This window comes from Phycodurus eques, chromosome 16, assembly GCF_024500275.1.
Source record: "Phycodurus eques isolate BA_2022a chromosome 16, UOR_Pequ_1.1, whole genome shotgun sequence".
NCBI classification, from domain to species: domain Eukaryota; kingdom Metazoa; phylum Chordata; class Actinopteri; order Syngnathiformes; family Syngnathidae; genus Phycodurus; species Phycodurus eques.
This window is the reverse complement of record NC_084540.1, coordinates 10,746,594-10,773,993: the sequence shown is the minus strand read 5'-3', so window position 1 is coordinate 10,773,993 and position 27,400 is coordinate 10,746,594. Positions and strand designations below refer to the sequence as shown.

Below are 27,400 nucleotides of genomic sequence, written 5' to 3'. Positions count from 1 at the left end.
ATATATATCTTTGTAATATATAAATGAAAATTCACCGGTACGTCAATAAATAAATAAACAAACAGCAAATGAATTCCTTTAAACTCATTTATTCTGATAATTACACACTGAAAAAATTAACTTGCCTTCAAACCACAATAGCTGATGAAAACAAACAAACTCAAAACACTAATGCACAACATTTTCCTGGTTCCCAGGAGACAGCATACCTATGACCTAATCAACAAATATATTTTCATAGAATAAGCATTTTTTTGGCAAGAGAACAAAGAACACACAAAGTGGTAAAAGTTAAAATAATGCAGCAATATTTCCCTTTCACGTTCATATTTACAAGTTGGATTTGCATTTTTATCACGTGGGCATTCAATATATTTTCCAATCCTATAAATAGAAAGCTAGTATTACAAGTAGTGTACGGTAACAGACAGAATGATCTGCATTAAAGACTTTGGTGGCAAAGCTTTACATGAGAACCTTTGCCATGCAGCTTAAAATGTGCCAAGAAAACATTTAAAAACAATTAAAAACGAGAGGTATAACAGCTATGGCACCACCTCTTGGTCCAACTTTGTAGTAAATAAAAAAAAAATAATAATAATAAAACAACAACACAACCACTAGTAAACATCACTGATACGGAGTCCACAGCCCAGTTCAGACCCACCACATTGACACAAGATTAAATTAGAAGGCACAACTCAAATTCGATGAGTCCTACTCTGCAACAGCAAAACACTTTCATATCATTCATATTCTGTTGCCAAACTTTCAGAAAAAAAACTGATGGGTGGAAGAAAATTAATTAAAAGAAATATATACCACAAAGAACATTAAAAGAGAACAAAGGACTAGAGTAGTATGTTTCAGTAGTCTTCACCCATGTCAGGTGCTGATCTCCCTTCTGAAAGTCAGTATGTTAAAAGCACATCATATCATGGAGCGGCTGAGTCAGATGGACTGACTTCTTCATGTCCACCATAAAAACACACAGTGACCATTCATACATCATCGATCAGCTTCTCGCTTCCGTTCTCTGCCTGGATGCCTTCGCAGGTTCCTCCTTCCTTCGCTCCTCCCCCACAATCCTCCGCCTCCTCCTCGTCAGTGAAAGCAAACGACTGGCTGCTGTAGTTGATGGTTGTGCGGGAGAGGTCCACCTCGATGGGAAACACGTCAGCCTCCTTGAGCACGGCGTAGCACTCGTCGTAGTAGCGGGACATGCCTGACACGAAGCGCTGGAGCTGGAAAACTATGTCCTGGACTAGACGGGACAGAGAGGTGAGGGATAATTCAGTGACAATTCACCCCAAGATGAGAACAATAGTAGACTCGCCAACGACTTGAACGCACCTCAAACAAATACAATCATGCAATGATTTCTTTGTATTCTTATGTAACTAAGTCCAAAAAGGTGTCGTGACTTGCTGAACACATTCAGTGCCATTGACTGCTTTAGAAGTCAAGTATCCATGTTAACTGGGAGGGCTGGCATTGAATGAGTCTTAAGGACTATTTAAACTGTGGAGTATGTTTGAGGTCAGGGGCAAAGTTCCTTTTTAACTAAACCAGAGGATGACGAAGTCAGACAAAACCATCTGCGTAGGATAAGAGAAAAAAATGGTGGCAAGACAGAGCACAGTCAATGTTTAGTGAAAATAGTTGCTGGGACGTGACTTACATAATTTGTTACACGTGTAAAAGAGATGCGCGACCACTCGGTAAACTGCCTTTGCTGGCTGTTAGTTTTTTCAAGAATAGTAAATCATCTATAAACTGATTGATGGATCCTAGATATTATGTAAGTAGTTTCAACTCTGACAATCATCCAACACTATACATCAATAAAAGTCCATCACAAATAAAAGTGTAAGAGTATTTTGGAAATGAGGGATTCCACTGTCTAAAAGGCTAAAGCACCGCTTCTATTGGAATTCACAATGCAGGTTGACGAGCTGAATGTAGATAGACTTGTACAGGACATACAGGAAATAATAAGATAAATGAAATGTAAAAATATAATCTCTTCATGTTTCCATCCACTAATAGGAGGGGGTAAAAATGAGAGAAGAATCCGCAACAAACCATGTTTCTGATCCAGAAGTTCTATCTTCTCCAGTACGTCTTTCCTCATCTTTGCGAAGCGAGCACGAGCCTCCTGCCGACACCGCAGAACCAAACGGTACTCGTAGTTCCCAGTACATACACGATACAGAGGTTCTCCCATAGCCTGTTGAAAGAAATGACCCGACAATCAATCAAAGCTGCGCGTAGTAGTCCCAATTACTATGATAGGGTTAGTGATCATCCTTATAGGCATTTGTCATTCTATTTTATAACAGGAACAATAACTCACAATGCTGCTATATTCTTCATCATCCATTTCCTTCACCTTTAAGCAGTATGACTGAAAGACAAAAATATTTTTGGTTTCATATGTCAACTGACCATAACCTACTTTGGAAATTTCACAGTTGGACAGAATGTGGTCAACTTACCAAATATTCAAACTTCACATCCAGATACTTGCGAATAGTGAGCTTTGTGTCTGGTATGGCCTTGTGAAGGTAGGTGTTCAAATCGTGGAGCATCTGCACAGCAAAATGCCCCAGATACACAAAAATAACGCTAACTCTCACATATTTGAGATTCTGTGTTAGCAATTTTTCAGATTTATTTAAGAACCTACCCTTTATTTGCTGAAAATCTAGTCTATTTTCTAAGTTTCTGCTCAGGCCAAAACAATAACTATTACTCTGGCGCCATCGAGTGGAATGCTGTTGTTACGTTTTATTAATTGATTGTGCTTTTCATCTGTATTTGAGATGTCCTGTTTTATTGGCGGTCCTTGAATGCACCTCATGCGTAAATGAGTGACTGTTGGAAAAAGTTCTACTTCCCTCCCAATGCAGCTACTAATAGCCAGTGTAGTCTACTTCGGCATTACAATTTGCCTGCATTCCGTAACATTTATAATTTGTTTACGTTAACAGTTTAATGACTTAGTACCATTTGTACAAAGTGCTAATGCATGTATTTTTTCTGTCGATGTGTGATGCTGCGTCAGTTTGTGCTAGGGTGTTATTTAGGTTATCATGCTAGATACAGCAAAAGAGCAGTCGTTTAAACTGTACTCACGGGCTTGATGGTCTTTAGTAACTGAATGCCATACTTCTCAATGCTGCGGTGAGCATCTGCAAACTTAACAAAAGCTTCGCTGGCTGCAGCTTGAGGCTCTCTCACTCCAATGACAGAAAACACGTCTCCAAATGCTGTGAGTTGAATCAATCAATGCATTAGACAATGTACATGCTACGTTGGGAAATTGTCAACTCCAGTCTTCACCTCTGTGGGTTTGTGAAAGCTCAAAAAAGGCTCTGAGCAGTCGCTTGGTGTGCTCCATCAGGCCTGCAAGGAAGCAGAAAGGGCAACTGAATTAGCACACTTAAAACACAAAATGACTGGTTCTCTTTTAGTCGTGCGATTAGCATTTTGTATTTAAACATTATGGATTGCTATAGAACACATGCTCATTGTAATAAATCTCTCCACTATAGGAGTACAGGACCAAATAGAACTAACTACATAATACTCAATATTGTTCTGATTCTTTACCTTTGTAAAGCTCTGCCGTTTTCTCTAGTTCTTCTAGTCGTTTTACAAGTCCATCTGCACATTAAATGATTATGTTAGTAAATGAATGAAACGACCTTTAGTGTTGAGTTTATGTGTTGTCTCACCGTTGCATAAAATAGCTCGACTGAGCCCGAGAGCATCTGCGGTGCCAGAGCTCATATTCTCCACAAGCCGATGTTTGACTTTCTTCAGCACTGAAATAATATAAAATGGCTGGTCCAAGTTAATATGGGGAATCAGAACACAAACATGAAAAGGATCGGTGTGTCAGTGTGTCGCAAACCTATATCCAGAGATTTTCCCTGTTTTGGATCTGCTTGCAATTTGTTGTAATGGATTACTGCTTCACCCTGACAAATCAGATAACAACAAAATACATGAAATAAAAATAGATGGTCCCTCACTTGATGTGTTTATGGTATTAGAATGAGGAAGAAAATGCGGTAAGTGATAAATGTTTCTGATTAAAAAAAAAAAAGTCAAGTCATAGCTGACCACAACTATGTCCCACTGGGTATCCCCACCAATTGTTTATGATCCTGTATGTGTGCTATGAAAGTTGAAAACATTTCCAATTATAAGGTCAGCAACAATATGCAATGACTTCATTTTCTGATCAATTTGCTTTCTTCTTACATATAAAATGCCTGGCCACTATCATGACACACACATGCACAAGCTAATGAGATCAATTGTATCAAATATTCTGCCTTCACAATGTCCAGAGAATCTAATTCAAAGTGTGAACACATATTACACAATGACAATTTCTCTTTGCCCCCATCCACTTCGCTGTGCAGCAAGAAAAAATGTGCAGTTACACCCATGGATCCATAGTATCCCCTGGGATTGAAAAACAAATAAACCCGAGAAACTACTACTGCTCAATATAGGCGATATTTTAAAATGTGTCATTTTTGTTAACAGACCAGTACTGCCAGTGAATTAACAAATATTTTAAGATCTTCACAGTGGGTAAATTTGGCTAAGATTCTATACCTTTCCTCTGACGTTTTTAATCTGACTAAAAATTTTAAGATCACACGATTTAGCACGCGTGTTTGTGTCTTCTCAGAACTCTCTTGTATGTCAGTCATCTTTTCTATTGAGACTCAAAGTAAACTAGGGAAGTTTGAAATCATTATACTGTAACTTCATGATATAATATTGAAATGAAAAGAAATATTGGTATTGAATGGGCAACAACAGGAAAAGGTAATCCTTTGATACACACACTAAACCCGTCATTATCCCAGTGTTCAGGAAGTCATGAAATTCCCTGGTCACCGACAATGGATGGCAAAAACAACACAGCAACTCTGCACATATTGTGCTGAGATGCTTTACACTGCATAACAGTCACGCCCCTGTTCACCGAAGTCATTTGGCACTGTCGGAACTGTTCTTGCTTTACAGTCAAAGCTGGACTCCAAACTGTAAGTAATCTTTTTTGCTTCTTTTATTTCTGTGGCTTTAGTTCATAACTAGTACAATGCTTTTAATTTTGCACAATGGTCTCCTTTGCAATACTACCTAATATTCAATTAACCTACTGTATCAAATACCACACATTTCATACCGTTGTCAATGTCATATAATAAAAACTATGTACATAGAGTAATTAACAGGGGACTGCCATAGTGTAGTATACCTGTACAGCCTGAATCATCTTGGCCACTTCCACCTTTGTCTTTCCCTTTACTGGCTTGCCATTGACACCAGTGATTTCATCACCTGCTGCAAGCATCCCTTCCAAAGCTGCCGGTGTGTTGTCAAACACCTGAGAAGCCAGAGGTAACATTTCTAGGGAGGTACCATGACACTGAAGCGTAGCATTTCCTTTCTATTTAAAATAGGATAGGAGCAATAAATGTAATATTTGTCAGACATAGTTTATTGAACTGCACCTACCTGAACAATATAGAGACAGGGACAGTATTGTGCCCCTCCACCAATGCTTATTCCAATCAGGTTATTTTTATCTTTTTTAAGACAAACAGTCCCAGGTACCGTTGGTATCCCTCTGTAGTAGAGTGAATGAAATACTATGAATGCAATATTATAAATACAGCATGTATAAAAAAAAAAATAAAAAAAAAAAGTGCAGTACACTAACTGCCAAGAAACAAATTTGATCTGTCACTACAGATGGTCTTGTGTAAGAAAGACATTTTATGCCAAAGAAATTATGGGAATTGATGCCCTAAAATATGCCCTATACTGTACACTACTTGGACAAAAAGACGCTTTGTTTCAAAGGGGCAAGGAGATTTTTGCAAGTCAAGTATAAAAACTGGGCTGAGAACTGTCCAATGCATTATTACACACTGGAAAGACGCTGGTAAGCCATTACCTTTGAAGAAATATTATTGATCATCGTGATCACTTAAATGTTTGGTGAAAACAAAATGTTAAAAATCGTTAACTGGTGAAAACAAAATGTTAAAAATCGTTAACTGGAACTCACAGCTACGTTTAAAAGATTAATATCCTTAGGAAAATCAAGGATGGTGAAATAAGAACATTTCAACACACATTATGAAGACAACTTCACCATTGGGAGCTATGTAGCTTTGAGGAAAAATAATATGAACTAACTCTGTGGGGAAAAATGCTCAAGCAAAAAGTGTGAAACTGTCCGCAGTGATATCTTTTTTTAAACGTAGAACAGAATAGATGGTGAACTCACAATTTATCCTCCTCTAATTCAAAGTCCATGTCTGTAAACATAGCAGTCTCACACCTGCCCTTGGAAAAACCTGTTAGTGATTATAACAACAAACATTGGAGAGTTGAAAACAGTGTTCACCAGGAGACAACACTAAAAAGCTCATTTTAACAGACATCGAACATTTTGCGGCTGACAACAAAGCTAATTCAATCCGTTTAATAGGAGAGAAACTACTTTTGCAAATGTATCCCCGCAGCTGCTAAATATGAAACAGAAAAGTGGGCATATACAAATTAAAAGCACGGATAGGCGTGTGCCATGTAATAAGAAGCGGGAGGAGGACGTAGCCAAATGAGTGACAATTTCTAACCGTGGCTAATTAGCTGCTAGCAAGTACTTACGCGACAGGGGGATCGATCAGAACATTCCGTGTTCTCAGTAAAACAACAAACATTTAGCGGAATTAGCAGTAGTTCCTCAAACACATACAAGTGTACAATTCATTGCTACGCATATATGGCAACGCGTCGTTTGCTAAATTGTTCGGTTTTGTTGGAAATATAGTCATCTGTCTCGAGGACACCGTTACTGTTTGCTTATTAGCGTCATTTCCGGCATGTCGAGGAAGTCAGTCATGGAAATTTAACGATTCTTCAGCGTCATAATTCTCAATAAAATAAAACGTGTTCATTAATGTTACAGTGATTTAATGTAGATTAATGTAAATATTGACATAACGTTTCATATAAAAACACACGGCAAAGCATTAAAACATTGTCACGATTACGAGTTGTTGTTGCTGTATATCTGTGACCCCTAGAGGGAGGTAAAGTATGACAAGTAAAATATGGCACACATGACTTAGGACATTTAGAGGGCTTGTCTTCAAACCTGAGTACCACTTAAAAAAAATACTTGACCCTCCAAGTACGACGATAATGACAAATATTAAAACGGAGTAACATAGAAGCCGAGTAGTACATTTTCATCAAAACGAAGGAGATTTTATTCTTAAAAAGTCCGTATTGTAATCCACCTTAACATTATGTACAGTTCGCATTTTAAAACCCCTCTTTAAAAAAACCTACTAAAATAATGACTCGCTTAGTATGTATGGCAAATAAGTTCAATCAAAATTGTACTTGAATACATTTTTCAAGTAAACAGTATTTAAAGATGTACTGCACTTGAAAAGGATAAATTATATTGTATAGACTGGATTTAAAAAAAAGAAAATATTTAATTGTATTTAATATTTTATATCCATCCATCCATCCATCCATTTTCTGAGTCGCTTCTCCACACTAGGGTCGCGGGCGTGCTAGAGCCTATCCCCAGCTGTCATCGGGCAGGAGGCGGGGTAGACACTGAACTGGTTGCCAGCCAATCGCAGGGCACATAGGAACAAACAACCATTCGCGCTCACAGTCATGCCTACGGGCAATTTAGAGTCTCCAATTAATGCATGTTTTTGCGATGTGGGAGGAAACCGGAGTGCCCGGAGAAAACCCACGCAGGCACGGGGAGAACATGCAAACTCCACACAGGCGGGGCCGGGGATTGAACCCCGGTCCTCAGAACTGTGAGGCTGACGCTGGAACCAGTCGTCCGGTTTCCTCCCACATCTCAAAAACATGCATGCTAGTTTAATTGACAACTCTAAATTGCCCGTAGGTGTGAATGTGAGTGTGAATGGTTGTTTGCTTGTGATTGGCTGGCAACCAGTTCAGGGTGTACCCCGCCTCCTGCCCGATGACAGCTGGGATAGGCTCCATCACACCCGCGACCCTAGTGAGGAGAAGCGGCTCAGAAAATAGATGGATGGATGTTACCAACTTCAATTCTCTTGTCTGCTTGGTCTGTCTAAACAGATACTAATTTTTGTTTGGAATAGAAATATATATATTTCCTTGAGTTTTCTGGTAAAGGCTAAATGTTACATTAAACTAAATGTTATCGTTGAGCATTTGAAGTTGTTACTGCAAATGGCTCTTCATGAATTGTTCCATAAATCTCAAATATTGAGTATGTGCTTGTGCCAGTGCAAACAATGTTTTACTTGCAAAAACATTCTGCAAGCCAATTATATTGTTTTGTTTTATTTGCTTTCACTGATGGTAGTTATATTTTTAGCTGTCAAATATTTCATAAAATATATATTTGCTTATCCACATGTTTGCTGTAATTATGACTTTATTACTGCATTTAGCATGCAATTTAATGTGTAAATTTGGGTTGTGTCGCCACCGTAGTGGAGCTTTTAGTGGGCTGGTTAAATTAACATGCAAACTGTAGACACTTTGGTGCCAAAATAATTAAACAATGTCCTTCTGACCTTTGTTTAGCCACTTTTCCAATCCTTTTAGAACAATGACATATTTGCATTGAAACCCCTGATTGATTGGGATGATATGATCATTGTTTGGTCATATTGTGGAATTGCGCATGTGCTTCACATTATAAACAGAAGTGAAACCCCACAGTCACTCATTTGTGTTGCAGGAGAGAAGAATCATCCTTCCGTTCTCAGTACCTCAGAGGCGGCTTAACCAACACCCATAATGAGCATGGTGAGTTTATTTGAGTGAGTCTTTTTTTTCAACATGAATAGATTTAATAGTTGGGGAGCAGGCACAACCATGAGATGCTTTCATTTGTTTTAATTTAATTAATTCTCAATCTTGTTTCTAGAAACTTGAAATGAGCAATATGAATCTAAAAGTTGGGGATCAGCTGAAAGTAAAGGGAGACATTTTGCATGATGCTCAAAGGTAAGATCCACAGTAATATAGTTCTTCTCTTGTCTATGAACTGTATGTTGGTAGAATAACAAACATTGTATAATCAACATTAAGTGCTACATCCGATTTTTAAAGCTTATTGATTATTTGGATTGATTATGCATAGATGCACTGCAGTGCAGTGTTTGTATTCATTTCCTAATTGTTTCAGATTTCAGATTGACCTTGGCTATGATTCAGAAGACCTGGCTTTGCATTTCAACCCGCGTTTCCACGATGATGCAGATGGAGCAGTTATTGTGTGCAACTCAAAGATTGCTGGTTGCTGGGGCGATGAGAAAAGGGAAACACACAACCCCCTGCACAGAGGCACACATGTTAAGGTGAGGTCGTGTGATGTCATGACAGGAACATTTCCATGCCAGGACATTTCAGAAAATTTGCAAGGATGCATTAAAAGAGCTCATTGCAAAAAAAAAAAAAAAAAAAAAAATACATCTTAGGGGTTAACTTGAGAAGTATGTTTTCTTTTCCAGATCGTGTTGAAGTTAACTGGTGACATGTTTGAAGTAGAACTTCCCGATGGACGTGAAATCCAGTTTCCCAACCGTGCCGACATGGCAGTCATCAACTATGTCAAAATCACAGGAGACTTTAAAGTTACTTGCGTGAAGATCTGTTAAGATATAAAATGCATAAATTGAACTCTCACTTTTTTGTTATCATGAAATGTTAGTATTCCCAACTTTGAAGCCAATTCAACTTCTGTTCTTCCGTACATTGGGAAATACAGTATGTGACTTATCTACAGGACATATCGCTTTGTTTACCAACTCAACAGCAGATGCCAGGCCATTTCCAACTTACCCACAAAAAAAAATCCTTCTTATGAACTCATCTCTGCTAGACTGCTTTTGATAAACCATTCAGTTCCTGCCAAACTTAAAGCACCAAAGTTGATACACTCTTGATCACATTAAAGTATGAGTTGCACTTTACGTCTTGTATCTCTGTCTTTGTTTTATTAGATTGAAACATGTTTACAGTACACCCACTCATAATTAATCAAGCACAACTATGGATTGAGTACTTCTGATTGACTTTTAACCTGTAGCACTCAACACTGCAAGTTACTATTGTTTTTGCACCATTTTCTAAAGCAACAATTTGGTTAAAAATAAGAATATATAACTACCGTGCATCATGAGGGAGCCTTGACATCGATCGTCAGACATCGATCCATCCACCGGTCCTTTTTCTATACCACTTATCCTCATTGTCGCGGGTGAGCTGGAGCCTATCCCAGCTAACTTTGGGGGAGTGGTGGGGTACATCCTGGTCGTCATCCAGTTGGACTCAGCATATTTACTGTATATTTATGACCCATTAACATACAATGCTGACTTACAAATTCCAAATCATCACAATACATCGTATAATCGGATGTGTGAAAATACTCAATAGTCCAAACATTCTTTCCGACTCTTTAGCAGACGAATATACTGTTGTTCTTCTGGCTAAATATAAACGGGAGCTCTAATCACAATGGAAAAGTTAAAATACGTACATGTATGTTAACCCAATACTGTCGGAGTAAAGTAGCTCGGTATATAGTAAACCAGGAAGCAAACATTTTTCAAGAAAGTTTATTAAGCCAACAACTGTTTGGAACATGTTATTATTTGTGTTTTCTTTTGTTAAAACAGTAAACATATCTACAAAATATGTATGCTAACGATTTTCACAAGAGGACTAACTTCAAATAATGTATTCAGCTTTAACTTAAATGTTTATAGCTATTTTTTGTGTAATTTTCTTGCACTTACTTTTCCCTAAGTATGCAAAGTGAAATATGCGAATCCCTTATAAAGCCTTTACACTAACAAGACTAAATATTTCAACCAGGTAGTTACAAAATGCAATTATGTAACTATTACAACAACCTAAATAAACTGTAAAAAATGGTGGCAGCAAGATTATTGCAGAGCAGAATTCACTGTTCTCATCTACACTTTGATTTCTTCTTCCTCTTCGGAGAAAGTGTATGATGTTTTGGGAAGAGGAGGACTCATCCTTTTGACGGACCCTCCGCCATAATGTCGAGACAGCACACCAGCTGCCCTCTGGAAGCACTCGGACTCCATGGCAGGTTCTTGTTTTGGAGGAGACCTTGGAGGAGATTTGGAGGACGCTGCAACTGTCCTCCTGTCCTCTTCTGTCCAGCTGCTGCTACAAGAGTGCTCCTTACTGTTCACGTTCCTTCTCGATGACCCACTGCGCACTGAGGAGTTTGTCGAACTCACAGCAGGGCTCACAAATGTCTCTGTTAGAGATCGGTCATCCTCCTCCTCATCATCAGCGTCGTCTTTCTCTTCCTCCTCAGCTGCGGCGACTTGGCTGGCCACCTGGAGGAAGCTGGGGTTGTCAAAAAAGTCCAGAACCTCGCTCATCAGGGAGGGGCCGAGGTCTAAAGTGAAGGAGGTGAGGGAGTCTGAACGAGTGACAGCCTTGCCGTGACGTTCTCGTAGAGACACTCTGTGTTCTCCATCTAGAAACGGTCTGTCAAGGCGAGAGAAGCGTGGCAAAGTGACAAATCCAGACTGGATACCTGCATACACACAGGGGAAACACATTTCAATGTGAACGTAAATGGAAACATCTCACAACTTGATAGACAAATGCTGATTTGTATGTTTAACGAAAAAGAAAATTAAACTTTTTGTAAAAACAATGACTCAATGCTTTATTATTGTGTATTGCTTAGTTTTGACACATTCATTTACTAATAGTCGCCACTATGAATTACGCAGAACTTGAGTCAAGAGTTACAAATATAAAGACGAATCTGATCTGGATTTCGTACAAAACATTTATTGGTGGTCATCATATTGTAAAATGAATTTGATTTGGAGATGGAAATTGATGCAATTAACAATACAGGACAGTCAGGTAAAATAAGAGAGAGTAAGAGCAATAGTGGTAGATTTATCACAAGGAAATTTATTGTCTAGAATGAGGACTTTTGTGAAAATACGTCTATTGTTCTAAATTAACTAAACAATTAAGTCATTAAAACAAAAATAAAAATGTTTAACTGACTAATTTAGCTTTCTTTTTTGTTAGAACACGCGAGAACACTTTACCATACATGTGCATTTTATTTTTGCTGATGTTAACTTCATAATTTAGCTCCAAACAGTCATATTTAAAAATGTTGGAACAAACACAAAGAGAATTACTGCTAAATACTGATTCATAGTTGTTTCAGTTAAACACAACACATATTTCATCATCATCCGTTCAGTGATGCTTAATGCCACATGAGTTCGCTGGAGCAAATTCATCTGAAGTGGGCGGTGATTCCTGGGAAAAAAAAAAAAAAAAAAAGGGAATTTCCATTTTCCAGTGAAGAATCGGCATCCTGCGGCATTGACAGCTCTGATTGGTTGGCATATAAAATGAAAGGAGCGGTCATGTTGTGCATGCCGAATTGCAGACAGTCACACAAACACATACAATAGCAATGGCCATAAAGTACATTTCTTTACCCTGTAGCAGCCGTTGTGTGCGTTTATGGGCAAAACTGTACAGGTGTTGCCTCAGTGATTTGAGATGAGTCAGAAGAAGAGGCCGCATGTTTTCTGGTTGTCCTGGAGGATTGTGGGAATGATGTTGAAAGGAGGCCAACTTAGTACCCTCTTGTGTGTGTGTGTGTGTGTGTGCGTGCGTGTACTGACATTTATTGTTCCGTTTTAGTGTGCAGCTCTTCACGCTGTTTGCTCTACTGGAGAGTGAATGGGGAGAGCAGCAACTGATCCATTACCATATACTGTATTATACGGGGGATTTTTCCATTTATGGTCATTCTGTCTGCGACAGAGCCCATAAGTAGTCCACAGGTTTTATGTTTGGTTTGCTGGAAAAATATGTATGTAAATCTCTTGCATGATTGCTGTGAATAGCATACGCCAACGTCACATTTATTAGTGTGGTTGAAGTTTGCAACGGTGGAGAACTGCACTGCAATGTACCGGTAATGTATTGTGACTACCTTATTTACCTGACTGAGTGAGACAAAATGCTTACGTTAAATCAGTTTCATCCCCGCCTGCTTGTCAATGGCAGTCAAAATTGTGTGATGTAATTTTCTTCTTAATGGTATATACTTTGATACAAATCTTGTATTGGATCTAATTTACTTGTGCAAGTTTATTGAATATGGTGAACAGCAGGTTGAATTGCTTTGTTAACGTTTCTTCAGTTCAGTATACAGTGGTACCTTGACTTAGGAGTCACTGAATTTACTTGGATATCAAATCAAATTTCCAATTGAAATTGAAATACCATTAATCCACTCCAACCCTCCCCCGCCCCCCCAAAAAAACAAAAAAACAAAATGAAGCAAAATATCAATATATTGTACAAAAATGTACGAAAACAATGAAAGAGAATGTAATTAACTGGTTTTATAGTGTAATTACTGTACATACTGTATTCCTATGTTGGATGTATGCCATTAAGGGGTGTGGCCTCTGTGAGTTAGGTCAGGAGCTGGAGTGGGGTTGGCCGGTCTGTCTGAGTGTGAGTGTCCAGCTGTGAGTTGCGGTCTACAGCAGCTACGTATCTGCAAGTGTTGTCATTTTCTATTTGTGTGTTTGACTATTATATCATAATCTAAAAACATAAAATAAACATTTGACATTGCATTTTGCTCTGCTGGCACATATGTGAGGGCATTACAGTATGGTAACTTAATTGGCCCCAAATCTTTTTACTTCACTGTAGCGACGGTGCATCTGAAGCTTGCTCATAAGTCAAATTTTGGCTTCCAACACAAAGCAAAAACTGGACCAAGCAACGGCTCGTAACTCCAATAACTCATAAGTTGGGGAACTTGTAAATCAAATGTACCACTGTATAGAGAAATGAAACATCGAGCATACACACTTGGCAACTAAAAGTTGAATATTGATCTTTTCATTCTTAACTCCAATGATCATTCTGCACAAATGCTTCACAGAACCGCCATCCCACACTAAAAGTGGGAGAGCCACTCCATGATCTCACCATATGTGGAGATGGCACTATCTGTTGAGCTGATGGAGTTTGGGAGCATCACCCTCTGCAGGCACCCATTGGGAGAATCAATGTTGAGTTGAGGCAGGGAGACGGCATTCTTGATGATGGGCGAGATGTCTGGCGGCGGGGATGAAAGGTCGCGAAGTTCTCCCCGTGGCCCAGAATTCTTCCGTATGTACCTGAAGGTGCGTGTGAAGAAGCCCGTAGACTTGGAGCTGTTTGCCGAGTCAGGGCTCCCTGGCTCCCTGACGCCGCCGTAGTTGCTAAGGAATGAAGTGTCGCCAAACACGTCTCCGCCACGGCCGACGTGCATCGTGTGTCGGAAGTCGCCTAGTGGCGGGCTGATCATGTCCACGGAGAGGTCGCTCTTGAAACGACGTCTCTCCTGGGAGCCAGACACAAGGCCCTTAATCCCTGGAAGTTTTCCAATACTCATTGCTGTAAATTTCTCTTTAATTTGTAGACAAAAGTCTCAAGTCTGACTACAGAGGAGCTAAATTTGAATTCCAGATTTGCTCCACTGTGAAAAAAAAGAGAAAAATAAAATGAATAATGTGTAAAAGAAACAGACAAATACAGCAGTCCTTTAGTATCAGTGGATTCTTTATCCCACAAAGTTGTTTAAAGTTTTCTCATATTGAACATAATGATACCAGAATAGAATTGGAGTCATTAAAACAGATCCGTTTCCTTTTAATCAGCATTTGCGTGACATATTGCAGTCTTCATATTCGATAGTTCTGTTTCAGGTGGCAAGTGATAGTAGATAACTCATCCTGATTCTCTTCTATACACTATATATTTATTTATCTCCTTTAAAAAAAACAACTTTCCATTACACTATTTCATTGACACTGACTGTTATTATACTCGTGTACATTGTATGAATTGTTTGTAACTTTTATTGTTATCTAGCAATCACACATGAAATACGTTAAATACTACATGCGTCATGGATTACTTTAAGATGCACTGTTCTATTATGGCTTCCTATTTGGGCACAGATAGTTTTGTTTGAAAAGACACAAGGCTGCTTCATTTAAAACAATTAAAATAAAATCTTGTGTATGCTTTCATTTTAGGAGCAGGAGATTTTTTGTTCCGGACTAAACCAGCAGACAGGAGTGGAAGTCATAGGGCCCCAATCTATATTATCAGTGTGATTGTTGCTGCACCTCTGTATGAAGATTATTGAAAACGTCCTATTTTCATAATGATGATGATAATCAAAGAAGAGTGCAACACTAACTTATTAACACACTAACTCACTGACTTATTTAATCATCATTTTACCTATTCATTTTCATCCAGCTTTGTGAACATGCACACAAGATGAATAGAGTATTAATTCATCATATTCTTATAGTTTGCACCTCATATATGCTATTTGCATTCCTTCCATCCAAACGTGGGTAGTAATGAGCTATATTTATTGCGTTACATTTTTATTTATTTTTGCTAAATTGTACTGTGTTGGCCTAAAATGATCAGCATTTCAGCCTACAAGAGCTCCACTTGGAACTTGAGAAACATGAGGCTGTTTTGGTATGTGTTTTTTTTTTAAATGTAATGCTGTGTGGAATAAAACCAGCAGATCAACCACAGCACATGAATGCAAATTGCAGTTTCTCCCACTCACTAAGACCCACTGGAGTTCCATATTCGTTGCTGTAGAAAAGGTTGAGGCGGGGAGAAAAGCACTTGCAATGTATGCAGAGCACTGAAGATAAAGCATTGCATTGGTGAATCCGACTGTTGAAGTTTAATTTCATCCAGTTAATACAATTGCATAATTAATATTCTCTGCATGCTGAACCTATTGTTTGTGTTTCAGGTGCATAAACGAAGAAAGTTAATGTAAGGCACGTACTGTGGTAGTTTTTGTTATTTCATAAAAAAAATAAAAAAAATATTGCTTTAATGTGAGATTGTTGTGCAATATTTGGATTTGCATGTACCTATTATTTTATTTTATATTTCTGCCTGTTTGAAATTCATGTGAAATTTAAAAACTAAAACTATACAAAAAAAAAATAAACCCACAAAAAAAACAGTAGTTAGTCAGAAGCTACTCAGGAGTTGAGTAGTCCCCCCTTAATACTTGCTCTCGAACAAGTAATTATTTGGAGGACTGATTTTACATTTACTTGAGTCACTTTAATCGAAAGTAAAAGTATTAATACTTAATTCCAAATGTTGGTGACTCTACCCACCTCTGCTCGCATCTTTGCACTAATCACCTTAACAGGGCTTTGGGGAAGACGTAGCAAAAAAAACCTACGTACTATTTACCATACTGAATGCACTGATTTATTCCCTGCTTCATCTACATATAACAGAGGCCACATTGATCTGGTAATCCGACTCCTACCCATTTATTCTATGATGGTGTTTTGAAGAAAGTTATTCTCAAAGCATGGCACTGTTGCCCGAAGTCATGTTGCTTACTGGCAGTGGGTCCTTTGTGTTCGAAAGATCTTCACTTCCTTAGAGAATCTTGTGTGAGTCATTCAGCTTCCAGTATGGTGGATCAAGCGTCATGCGTCTGAAGAGGTTTATCCATGTGTGGCACACCATCCTGTCACTAAGTGGCTTTGTCTTCTCTTTCCTGGAAGTCCTTCACGCAGGAACAGCAGACTTTTGAGAAGAAGAAAACAGTTTTCAGGGGTGATTCAACTGTGGAAAAAGGCATGCGAGAAAAGCGAGACTCCTGTAACTGTTTTGTCTGAGTCTCCCTGGCAGAAAGATAAGGCTTCTTTGGGATTGTCGTGCGTCGGATTAGCTCTTAATCCCTTCTGTCTACCACCCCCCCGCTGTGACTCCCTCACTTGCTCTCTGCCGTCTTCAATCCACTTACTTCACTGATGGTTTCCAGGTAGAGGGGCTCCTTTGCTTTCATTCAGCCAACAAAGGGAACATAAACAGAAATAATGGAATTAAAACCCTAATTCCAATTAAGTTGGGACGTTGTGTTGAACATAAATAAAAACAGAATACAATGATTTGAAAATCATGTTCAACCCATATTTAATTGAATACACTACAAAGACAAGATATTTATATTTTGTACAAACTAATAGAAAACACACATCCACGTCAAGAATATGGTCAAGATCAATGCTGGGAATGTTTTCTCCCGTCCTGTTGCACAAAGATGCAACATGTGTCAAGTATTTGTTTGTACTTTCCCGCTCCCATGATGAAAAGGTTTCCACACAAGAGTATTAGTTTAAATGCTTTCAACTTTTTTTGTATGGTCAAGGACAGTACCTTGGGGGAAAAGACTAATAAACAATATCATCATTTCTAGCCTTTTTTAAAATTGTATGGTATACTTGTTTTAAAATCATTTTTTAACTATCTGCACGCTTGAAACCACACTCTGTCAGTTACAAGATGTGGTGTACTACAGGTGTCCATTTCTCTCCATTACGATACAATCTACACCCTAAGGATGGATCATTGGATTCCATTTGGACTAAAAATCTACAGGTATGTACAGTATGTTATCAAACTGTAAAAATCAAGAGTCAAGGGCAAAGTATCAGTTAAGTACAACTAACTATATAATTCAGACACTTTTTGTAGACTACTTAGTGTACAGTTACGTGCAGGTGGTACGCATAATGACAGAGGTTATGATTTTGCCTTAGTTTACACACCACCTGAATGGATCAGATGAGACCAAGGTCAATTTATATCAGAATGATGGAAAGAAAGTATGAAGAAGGAATGGACCAGCTCACAATCCAAAGCATACCAAAGGATTGCTAATGGAAACAACTCACTGGTGTTTACTGATGATCTGATTGCTAACAGAAGTGAGAAGCTGTCTGAAGTTCATTGCGATACACTCTCTGCTTACATACAGTCAACTCTCTGCTTACATACAGTCAACTGCTGCAAAACCGATGGGACAGTGCTTCACAGGGGAGATGAATCATGACAATAAACAGACTACCAAAGCATTTGAAGACTTCCTAAAGGCAAAGAATGGAATGCTGCCTGTATTATTCAACGGCCATCTTAGCGGTCTAGTGATCTCAAGACACTGAACACGAACGTGAAAGCAGTAAGACCTACAAACAAACAGCAACTGAAGATGGCTGTGAAAGCCTGGTAGAACTTCTTCAAACTCAGAAGGTAGTCATGTATATGGTCTCCAGTCTTTAGGGTGTTCATTCAAATTTTAAAATGATCGATACTAAGGATCACCTTTGCAGTGTGTGTGTGTGCGCGTGTGTGTGTGTGTGTTAGCGCATGTTAATGCATGTGCGCCATTTCTTTCTGGGTACACAAGAGTTGTAAACCCGAATCACGTGACCGCTCCAGCTATTGGATTTATGCCACATGGAGTTGAAGTCAGTTGCTGCCAGTTCAAGCCGTGATATAACACCTTGAGCAGGTGCCACTCTTATTGGGCACTTGCTTGGACCATGGATTAGGATTAAGTCTTCAACTAATCCCTCATTTTTCAGCAGTTCTAATTTACAAAAGGGAAATGGTTGATTGATATGACACAGTCGTGGGAAATATGTTATAGATGTGTCAAGGTAGGATATAAGGATGTGGGCATTCATATAGATGGGAGGTTAAATGGAATCTAGCTGTTGCCTGCATGGATACTTCTGATCCATGTGAGATTAAGGCCAGTGTGGCATGCGGCGGTAGAAGGCAGATAAACACAGGCAGAGAAAAACACTACAGTCTGGATAAAAAAATATAACAGGAGGACCTTTGCTCTGAATTTAACATCCCTTATAAGTTGCTTAACATACTCACACATGCCACAACATTAGGCACACCTGAACAATCTAATGAGATTCAATACATGAGTTGGGTATGGCTGTACAAAGGTAGCTAGAAAATCACTCAGTAGAGTGCAGACTTTAACCACTGAATTGTAAACATGACAATCTGACATGTCTATGATAACAGCAACAACAACAACAACAACAAAATCATGCAAGGCCATACGGTTCCACTCCAGCTCTTTTGGTAGAGAGTTGCATGTGGTTGGTTATTGCTCCACAGCGGGAATGTAGCACAAACTGTAGTTGTTTCTGCTTCTTTATTCAAATCCAATTGATTGAAATTGTCAGAGAGATACAAATCCATACACAAATGAAACCTAAAAAACACACTTTTGGCTCTATTTTCATAGACAGTATAACTGCGGGCGGCACGGTGGGCGACTGGTTAGAGCGTCAGCCTCACAGTTCTGAGGACCCGGGTTCAATCCCCGGCCCCGCCTGTGTGGAGTTTGCATGTTCTCCCCGTGCCTGCGTGGGTTTTCTCCGGGCACTCCGGTTTCCTCCCACATCCCAAAAACATGCATTAATTGGAGACTCTAAATTGCCCGTAGGTGTGAATGTGAGTGTAAATGGTTGTTTGTTTCTGTGTACCCTGCGATTGGCTGGCAACCAGTTCAGGGTGTACCCCGCCTCCTGCCCGATGACAGCTGGGATTGGCTCCAGCACGCCCGCGACCCTAGTGAGGAGAAGCGGCTCAGAAAATGGATGGATGGAGTATAACTGCGGCGGATTCTGATTTTTGCACAAGCGCAAAAATCGCTGCACATTTGCCAATTTAGCAGATCGGTCTGCGCCAAGCCAGGCGTTCGGACACAGGAGAAGGAGTGTCCTTGAAGATGCGCCTGGTGGAGTGACAATTTGGTGGCAGAAAGTCGATCGAAACTTACACTTGCTCAGACCATGTCTAAATTTTGGCGCCAAGTAGACCCCTGGTCTAATGTGATTTTAGTGAATTTGATCTGGCCGCAGGCAGACACATTTAAGATGCCAGCTGTTATCAACAACTCATTATGTATTTAATAAGCATACACGCTCACATTGTCTGCCGCCATACCATGTGTGTAACGAACTGTGATTCAGAAAATTGGCCTCATGAGAAAACAATGTCATGCTCAAAGTGTAATTAATCCCTAATTTAGAATTGCAGACTTCCATTAATAATCTTGTTTTGCATAAACTACATGAAAGATTGCACAAACTAAGTACAAAAAAACTAAGTACAAACAGATGCCATCTATTAAGGCCACCAGATAAAGCTTCCGGAGATGCTGAGAAGAAACATACACTTTGAAAGTATTGGAACAGTCAAAAGTGGATTATAAGAGCCACATTTCAGCTTTTAATTCAAGGTTGGGTAGAGCAAGGAAATCAACAGCCATTGACTGTCATGAACGGAACAGCGGATAGGACCCAAAAATGCACGACTCCAACACAAATGGACAGTTTCAAAAAGAGAGGTTTCATATACAGGGAGAGGTCGGTACACAGGTAGGCAATCCAAAAAAGGGAACAGTATCCAATACGTGAGGCAAAAAGGCGAGGTCGGTAAACGGAACAGGGTCTAGTCTTACTGTGAGTCGGTGACGTGGAAACAAGGAATGCTGGAACGCGACGACAAGGTACAACGAATTGGCGACTAGAAAGAATGAGACACGAGGTTAAATGCAAGGAGTAATTAGTGTGAACGAGGCACAGGTCCTGAAGATGCTCTCAGGAGCAGGTGTGTACGAGACAGGGGGAAAACAACAACCGGAACACACACCCATGACATTGACGGCAGAAACATTTTTGATAGCTGTTAAGAAAGACCATAACACAACTTTTACTAACATCAGCAACAACCACCAGAGGGAAGGAGTGAACGTGTCACAATCTACTCTTTGCAGAAGACATGATTATCATTGTTTGGGCTTGCTTTGCTTCTTAATCTTCTGAGGCAAATGAACTCACAAGTCAACTGACACATTTTGACTGCCAGTTTAAGGAAATACGCAACCAAACTGATTGGGAGATCGTCACCTAATGCCGCAAGGAAATGAGACAAAACACTGCCAAATCAACAAAGGAGTTTATTGGTTCAAGAAGTGGAAGGTTCTAGATTTTCCAGGTCAGTCTCTAGACTTAAACCCTATTGAGCTTGCACACATGCTAAAGAGGACACAGAAGAGAGAAACCTCCCACAACAAAAATCAATTTAAAGAGACTGCAGTGAAAACCTGAAAAAGCATCACAAAAGAAGAAATGTTTGGTGACTTCGATGGGTCACAGGCTCAATGAAGTTGTTGTAAGCAAAGGATTTGCAACTAAATATTAACCATTATTCTCCCTAATCTATTTGAAGTGTGGCTCTCTCAAAACCTTTCCTCACATAAAAAAAGATAAAATGCTGATCTCTTATTTCATATTAATCTTTCAATGTCAAACCAAATCGTGTGCGGTCAAAAGGAAAAATAAAGGAATTAGTATGGAAGTTCCAGTTGTGTTGGAGAAGAGTGTGTTTTCCTCCTTTCAGCACCTTTATCAGTCTGTTTGCTTTTTCTAGTTTTCCCCCTCACACATGTAACAACAGTGCACCAAAGTTTCCTTCCGTGTCACGCTCCCCATTGCATACACATTTACTGCTTGAATTGAACATGTGGCACCCTGGTGCTGCAAAGTGGAGGAGGAAATGACATTAGAGCAAAAGTCCCAGTGGCTCAGACATCAAATACGTCCATGTTGTGTCCCTCCACTGGACCAGAGGGCCACTGGTCCTTTTACAGTGCAGCACCAGCTAAATGTGGTTGAGGTCAGAACACCCTGATCATTATGCATGGATCCAAAATATAACAAGCACTCACTTTACAAGGATCGACGTGGCAAAACATTTCCTGGCCTACTAAATCTTCATGGGTATGTTTATAGCAACAAGTATTAAATGTCTTATTCTCTAAGTTACTGCAGTAGTATGAATACAAAGTACAGTGAACCCCCGTTTATTGTGGGGGTTATGTTCCAGACCCACCTGCAATAGGTGAAGATCCACAGTATAGAGGGGTCAAATAAAAATGTTTTTAAAAGGTTTTACCCCTCCCACTTGCTTTAAAAATGTTTTAATTTAATTAATTCATTAAACGTAACTTACACATTGTGAAAATTTTTGCATGAAATACATAGAAAATTATTTATTATACTGTGTGTATTAGACACATGCATGTGTCTTTTAGAGGTGGGGCCAAGTGGAGTGGTGTGTGACGTGAAATCGAGGCTGCGTGTGAGGGTCCAGGAGTGAGCGGTGGCCAAAGGCAGCTCCTGTTTGAGTGTGTTCACATGTTTTTAAGTGTTCTCCAGGCATTCAATAAATAGCTGAAAAGAGCATCAGCAACCCCTGGTTCTCCTTCCCTACATGCAACGGCATTAGAATGACTAAGTATACTGTAAAAACCCATTTAAAAAAAAATACAGTGGGGGAACACCGTTAATATGATATGTACTTTGAAAGAAACACATATTGCCAATGAGTTACAACGTCATCAGCTTACAAATGTGAATCACACAATATGGATTTGTATCAGCACTGAATTGTGCACATTCTAATATTTACCAACCGTCTGCATTTGTCTTTAACATTAATGCATTGTTGAGCAAATAAAGTATTACATAAACTCATCTCACGAGAAGAGTGGAAAACATCTTTCATCTGGATTGGCAGCCAAACTGAATCGCTTAAAACGGTTTGTAAATAAACCCTGAAACTAAAGACAAACAAAGGTCAATGAAAACAATCTGACATACAATGATGTTGATGTGTCAAGTTGTTTAATGATAAGACATTTTAAAGAAAAAATGCAACTAAATTCCTAACAGCAGGAGGCTACATAAGTACCCTAATCAATCGTTATAGTCTGCATAATTTGTGCCAGCACTCAATCGTTTAGTAAAGGTTTATTTTTATAACACAGGACCTCTGTCAACAGAACTCAGGGTAAACAAGGCCAGGCCAGAGTGAACTTCAAACACAAAGAGTAGAGCATTTGAACAGCTTGGCCGAAAAAAGAGCATATAAGGAAATGCTTCTCCAAATGTCCCACAAGGATCAATAAATAGCGAGGTGTAGTTCATGGAACCGCAAAGTGGCTGTGTAGCGGAATGTGGCTGTCAAACTAAGTGGTGTAATTGATGCCCATGCACTTAGCAACCTTTAGTGTTGTAATTAACTCAGTTTAAGGTATTTATTCGTGTCATACGACGTTATTTTTACTTCCCCGCAGACAGCGAGAGCACACACTTTCCCAAACACGAGATTTCATCAGGCTTCAACTATGAGAGGGAACACGTACAAGCTGGATCCAGAACAAGTTGCACATAGTTGAACATGAGTACGGCAGGGACCAGTTCATTTTGATTGGTTCCGCCAAACTGCCGCTGTGGGAACAAGCGACAGTTTGTCTGTGCAGAGGAATACCATAGCCCCTGCCCTTTTGCACCTGCATGCCAAATTGCCAATAATCTTGCAGAATGGACTTTAAGATAGAACTTTGCATGGATTCAAATGTTTCACAATGGTATAGGGGTACGCATGCTTTGTATTACTTATTCATATGCCCAGAGAAAAGATAAACGTATACAAGCATGGGCAAGCAATTTAGAGTCCTCAATTAACCTACCATGCATGTTTTGGGGATGTGGGAGGAAACCGGAGTGCCCGGAGAAAACCCACGCAGGCACGGGGAGAACATGCAAACTCCGCACAGGTGGGGCCGGGATTTGAACCCCGGTCCTCAGAACTGTGAGGCAGATGCTCTAACCAGTCATCCACCATGCCGTGTTTCTTTATTCAGTTAAGCATAATATATATTTTAGTTCTACATTAACACACTGTTAAGCTGCCATCAGTCATTGTTACTAAATAATGCCCGAAACATTTCGCATGCATTGCTTTCCTGCATTGTCTTACCTTAAGGTATACATCAAATCCTTGACAGAGAGGGTACTTTTCTTCTAGTTTCACTGTCCTCCTTGTCAGCTTGTCTATATTCCCGTATGGACATGAAGTTTGCATCAGGGCAGGGCAGCTGCAGGCTGGCTACGCTGGTGGCAAGTGAAAAGAGAGAAATGGAGAGGAAGAGGGGGAGGAGTAAGAGAAGTAGGGGGTGGGATGAAAATGAATATGAATTTTACCTTATGAGTTCTCTCTGAGTTGTTAGGCAATACAGTATTTGCAAGGGTCAGTGCAGGTTTTTTTTAATAGAGGATTGAAGATAGCCTAATGTATATCCCCACAAAAATGTAGTAGGTTTGGTCTGGACTCATCAAATATTCACAACTTGAAAATATATTTTATCATAGATTCTATACTCTTCTAAAAAAGTCCATCAGTACTTACATGGAGTCTTTTGATTTCTTTAAGGGTGACACCTGCCAATAGTAGCAAGGAATGTTGTCACCTTGACCTTCATTCAGTGCCGGGACACTGATCTCTTTGAAAAGTGCCATCAGTGCCAGCCACCTTTTTTCTTTAGCCATCAACACTCATGAGATTTATAGAGATCTTTTATGTGCATGCTACAATGGTGTGTGTGTGTGTGTGTGTGTGTGTGTGTGTGCGCGCACGCGCGTGTTTGTATACGTGCGTGTTCTCTTATGTGTGTGTTTGTGTATTTCTGATGGGATGAGGAAAACATTTATTTGTGTACTTATACCTGACAGAACATTGGTACATTTACTATTATCGTGTTTGTAGTTGCTAAAATATGTTCCTGATGATATTGTCGCCTCAATCAACTGTAAGTGAGTGGGCTATGGGTGTTGCAGTTCTACTCCACTGCCAACTACAACCACAATTACTATATCAAAATAATTAATTAGTTAAATTAGTACCTTTCCGACAGTGCAGTCATTGGTATTAGATCTCAGTGGACTATGCAAGTATATTTAGTTTGGTACCCAGTGAATATAAGATTATTTGTATTTGTCAAAACTGCCTTATATACAGTATAGAGACCCCTTGGGGGTCCATGACTAGAAGGACTATGGCGGCCCCCAAAAAACACTTAACATTTTAGATCTGTATGTTTCACCTACTTTTTTTTAGCTGCCTGGTCAGCTGTTCAACTAATGTTAGCTAATAATCGCAGGGCACATACACTGTAGACAAAGAACAACATTCACATTCACACCTACTGACAATTTAGAGTGTTTGATTAACCGAGCATGCATGTTTTGGAATGTGGGAGGAAGCCGGAGTATCTGCAAAAAAAACTCAAACAAGCATATAGTGAGAACATGCAAACTTAACACAAGAACCTCAAACCTCAGAACTGTGAGGCACATGTGCTAACCACTTGTGTACCACATTGTGGATGTGCTACAGGTACTATAGATTTTTTTTTTAAATGCAAATTTCTGACTAATTTCTGTGACATGATGAGACGACTAAGGATTAAGACTAAAAAAAAAAACAGAGATGCATAGGAGTGGATGTGGCCCTTGAGAACAGAAAGGAGGAACATTTTGTGAGTCTACGAGGGCATTTCAATCGTACTAACGGCAGCTGGAACATCTCAGGCCCTCTGTGAAGAACAGTCAGAGGAGTGATAGAAAGGAGGGAGATGAGTTTAAAAAAAGTTGCCATTCCAGCTCATGGCTGAGTGTTTCAACATAATTGACTGGTGGTTGGGAGAAAACAATCATCCAACACTGATAACAATGTGAAAGAGGCAAAAACAAATAACGAAGCTTAAGGAGGATAGAGAAGGAGGTTGAAGGGGAAAGAGTTCTACCCAAAAGGGATGAGAAGCATCTGTGACAGGTTTTTCACAGGAAATGTCTCTCACAAATCATACAAGATGCCAAGAAGTTTTAACTCTTTACAGACACTCACACTCATTTCTAAAGTCCAGTTGCCAGTCCAGTTCATCATTTCCCCTCACATGGCTTAGGGAATCTGGCTGCTGCTTAGGCAGACAGATCAAGTTTACATTTGCGTTCTCATGAAATCCAGATGTAAATCTGGTGACAATTATTCAAAAAATGTGACAGATCAATTCCAAGTCTGTTTTAGGAGTACAGTATTTGAAAGATGGGCCTTCGCCGCCCTCCTATGTTTTGTTTGGACAGTTCTCTATGTTATGTGTGGATGCAGGAAGCTGAGACTTGGCCCACAAACAATAAAGCATTGTAATGTTGGACCATAGCTCTTTCTGGGTCACAACAAAACAATTCTAAAGACACTTACACACCCAAACCTTTGTTTTGTCTACTTAATATGGCTGCTTGCTTGTTTGTTTGTTTTTGACCATTGGGTGTGAAGTTGGAATTGACATTTATTCATCACATCTATTTCATATTTCTTATTTGTTATCTGCATCATAGCAAATATGTATGAACGTGTATGGCGATTGTGATCGTGCGTACAAATGTTGTTTGCTGAACATATCACATGTTCACTTTGTTTCACTGAAGCCGTTTTTCACAGGAAAGCATTATGCAAAACTTTTCACATTTCCAGCCTGCAATTTTTATCTAAAGTTTGATAAGCAGGTGAAAGCAAGGCTAAATACAAACATTTTAGACCCTCTGTACCCTAGTAGTCCCATTAAACTTGTGTGTCAACAAACAAGCCCCAGATAGGTGGTGGATAATATTTATTCTCAATATACTGAATCGAATTGGTGAACATGCACATCGATGCTTATAAGTATACCATTAGTAAATATGCAAAAGTATAATGGCAAATCAATGATAATGTTTGTGAGATGACATGCGAGCACAAATGAGGTAGCAAGCATAGGACTTCATTGTGTAACATCTATCCATCCAGTCAACATCCAAAGCCTTTAGGAACGCCGGATGGATATCATCATCAACAAAGATAGTATACAATCTACATACTACTTACAGTACTTAATAATACTTGGATGAAGGTGGGCTACAAGTCATTGGCTTTTGCGGAGAAATGTTGAAAGCTTAAAGCTGGAGGAAATAAAGTATGGTCAATGTTGTTGTTGGCTACTTAATTGGATAAAATATTCCCACATTACACATCGTCTTTTCCCATCACTGTTACCCATTAATGCTACCCAAATTTGCCAAGTTAAATGTAGGTATCATTCAACAGTTTCGCATATACACCAAAATTCTATATAAACAAAGGTCTAGCTTGACCTGACATTTTTTCCACTGAAGTTAATCAGCTTAGCTTGTTTATCGTCACCTTACACATGATACTGTCCTAAATATATCTATCTATATATAATATATATTTTCGTCTGTACAAAATTAGTGTTAGGCTGTATTTGTACTTTGGATGTGATGTAAGAGAAGGACAGGCAGAAACAGAGTATACCATTACAAAAAAATCAACCTCATTAAATGTTTAAATGTAGAGAGCATAGTACAGGTACATGCACACATTAGTGCTAAAAAAAACAACAGTTTTCCACCGTACCGTCATTTCTGGAGGCAGCTTGTAGTGTATG

General features: G+C 39.3%; 3 protein-coding genes across 3 annotated transcripts; 1 reads left to right on the top strand and 2 right to left on the bottom strand.

Moving 5' to 3' along the window:
• Positions 1–73: 73 nt before the first annotated feature.
• Positions 74–6,939, bottom strand: pick1 (protein interacting with prkca 1). The gene is made up of 13 exons (XM_061700620.1): positions 6,709–6,939; positions 6,326–6,395; positions 5,548–5,659; positions 5,288–5,416; positions 3,920–3,986; positions 3,741–3,830; positions 3,616–3,669; positions 3,346–3,408; positions 3,139–3,272; positions 2,499–2,591; positions 2,357–2,407; positions 2,086–2,230; positions 74–1,264 (listed from the first exon to the last, which is right to left on the bottom strand). The coding sequence occupies exons 2-13, from the start codon at positions 6,364–6,366 to the stop codon at positions 1,002–1,004; spliced, it is 1,242 nt and encodes a 413-aa protein (XP_061556604.1). The 5' UTR covers positions 6,367–6,395; positions 6,709–6,939; the 3' UTR covers positions 74–1,001.
• Positions 5,359–10,014, top strand: LOC133414908 (galectin-1-like). The gene is made up of 5 exons (XM_061700621.1): positions 5,359–5,430; positions 8,810–8,877; positions 8,999–9,078; positions 9,260–9,431; positions 9,585–10,014. The coding sequence occupies exons 2-5, from the start codon at positions 8,869–8,871 to the stop codon at positions 9,729–9,731; spliced, it is 408 nt and encodes a 135-aa protein (XP_061556605.1). The 5' UTR covers positions 5,359–5,430; positions 8,810–8,868; the 3' UTR covers positions 9,732–10,014.
• Positions 10,015–10,436: 422 nt separating this feature from the next.
• On the bottom strand, positions 10,437–24,009 carry cdc42ep1b (CDC42 effector protein (Rho GTPase binding) 1b). The gene is made up of 4 exons (XM_061701565.1): positions 23,878–24,009; positions 16,576–16,764; positions 14,116–14,647; positions 10,437–11,656 (listed from the first exon to the last, which is right to left on the bottom strand). Exons 3-4 carry the CDS (start codon positions 14,561–14,563, stop codon positions 11,055–11,057), a joined length of 1,050 nt encoding a protein of 349 aa, XP_061557549.1. The 5' UTR covers positions 14,564–14,647; positions 16,576–16,764; positions 23,878–24,009; the 3' UTR covers positions 10,437–11,054.
• Positions 24,010–27,400: the final 3,391 nt, after the last annotated feature.